Source organism: Seriola lalandi, unplaced genomic scaffold (assembly GCF_002814215.2).
Source record: "Seriola lalandi dorsalis isolate HSWRI2012SDOR001 ecotype SW California unplaced genomic scaffold, Sedor1 jcf7180002000983, whole genome shotgun sequence".
NCBI lineage: Eukaryota > Metazoa > Chordata > Actinopteri > Carangiformes > Carangidae > Seriola > Seriola lalandi.
The window spans coordinates 1-1,506 of NW_019471642.1; the positions used below are offsets into that span (position 1 = coordinate 1).

General features: G+C 51.0%; 1 protein-coding gene across 1 annotated transcript; it reads right to left on the reverse strand.

The window, feature by feature from the left end:
- Nucleotides 1-16: 16 nt before the first annotated feature.
- On the reverse strand, nucleotides 17-1,287 carry LOC111663396 (innate immunity activator protein-like). Its single transcript, XM_023417565.2, has 2 exons — nucleotides 1,034-1,287; nucleotides 17-922 (listed from the first exon to the last, which is right to left on the reverse strand). The coding sequence occupies exons 1-2, from the start codon at nucleotides 1,279-1,281 to the stop codon at nucleotides 214-216; spliced, it is 957 nt and encodes a 318-aa protein (XP_023273333.2). The 5' UTR covers nucleotides 1,282-1,287; the 3' UTR covers nucleotides 17-213.
- Nucleotides 1,288-1,506: the final 219 nt, after the last annotated feature.

Consider the following 1,506-nt stretch of genomic DNA (forward strand, 5'->3'; position numbering starts at 1 on the left):
TCTTTCGGTTTTGGGCTGTAAGTCGGACACAACAAGATTTGAATATGTCATAATGGACTGTGATGGACATTTTCCATTGTGTTCTGATGTTGAATTTAGACAATAATCAACAGACTAATTGATTATGAAAGTAATTGTCAGTGGCAGGCCTTATGTATATTAAAACTCTAGGCCAGATTTAAGGACTCTGTCTGATGGTGGTATGTGTGAAAATCAGACAATTACCTGTTTAAATGGATGCAGGTGAGGTGAAGTGGGGCTTTTGAAACCGAGGGAGCTCAGCTGATCTCCGCAGCTCGGCCGCAACTTCTGCAGCTGATTCCTCTGGTGCCAGGACTTCAGCTCCTCTGATACAATCTCCCTGGGCATCAGCCTAATGGCATGGTTCGGGTACTCCTTCAGCGAGGGTGTTCGCACCAGCCTGGTGTAAGGTGGAGGGGGCTTTAGGATTCTCCTCGGGGACGACGCTCCCTCCTGCCACTGTCTTTGCTGATGGCTGCGTGCCACAGGAGGGGAGGACAGGAAGCATTTCCCCAGGTCCAGGTCTTGAGGGGAGAGGGGGACATCTTCTGTAATGGCCATGACATAGCCAGGGCTGGGCTGAGACTGGCTGGTGTTCTTGTGTGAGCTGGAGAAGCTGGAGAGTCCTTTTTTCTGTGCTCCAAAGTGGAATCCATACGGAGGCGGGCAGAGCTTTGGGATCTCAGTGGGTCCATCCCTGCCAGGAGAGCTGATGTAGGAGGAGGAGGAGTGCTCCGAGCTACTGTCTTCAGAGCTGGACTGGTATGGACGCAGGGGAGAGTACTCCGGAGAACGCACCATCAAATCAGCCACGCAGTGCCGCTGGGGCAGCCTGGCTCGCCCTCGGCTGCTGTCTGAGCTGAGGCGCTCCATGTCCACAGACGGCTTACTTTTGGGAAGTCTGAGGAGACAATGATAACAATCATGTTAAGTTGTAAAACATAAGTACGCATGTGGGTACGCTCTTTGGCCATCACACTTTTGATGTGTCTGACATGATGCTTTGGTGTACCTGAAGGACTGGGAGTACTGGCGACGTACGTGCAGCTCCGGGGTGGAGGGGGCACTGCTGGAGTGGTTGTGAAACAGGGCCGAGTTCTTTATAAACTGAGAGAGAGGAATCCTGCTGCTCTCTGCCGACACCTGGGTTCCTGCTGGACTACTGCACACAACAAAAACAGGAGGGACGACATGAGTCATGCAGCATGAAGGGGGTGTGGGAAGATAAACCGCTGAAAATATTCTACATGAAGCGTACATTTAAACAGACATTGGATTGTTTCGGTTGGCTTATTTTAAAAATGTCTAAAACATACAATATTTTTTCTGCTGGCCCCGTGCACAGCAGCACATCGCTCCACCTCTGTACCGGTGCTCCTCCTCTCGTAACTGGCAGGGCTCTGACCTGAATCTACTGCAGGTAACACACTGACCATGCACGACTACCTCATACAACCCCACGTCAAATAACCTGAACTATCCCTT

Bases quoted from the DNA above. Each gene is read 5' to 3' on its own strand.
- LOC111663396 (XM_023417565.2), bottom strand. From the start codon at position 1,281: ATGTACGCTTCATGTAGAATATTTTCAGCGGTTTATCTTCCCACACCC. The intron at 923-1,033 runs GTACACCAAAGC...TTGTCTCCTCAG, and splicing joins CAGTACTCCCAGTCCTTCAG to ACTTCCCAAAAGTAAGCCGT.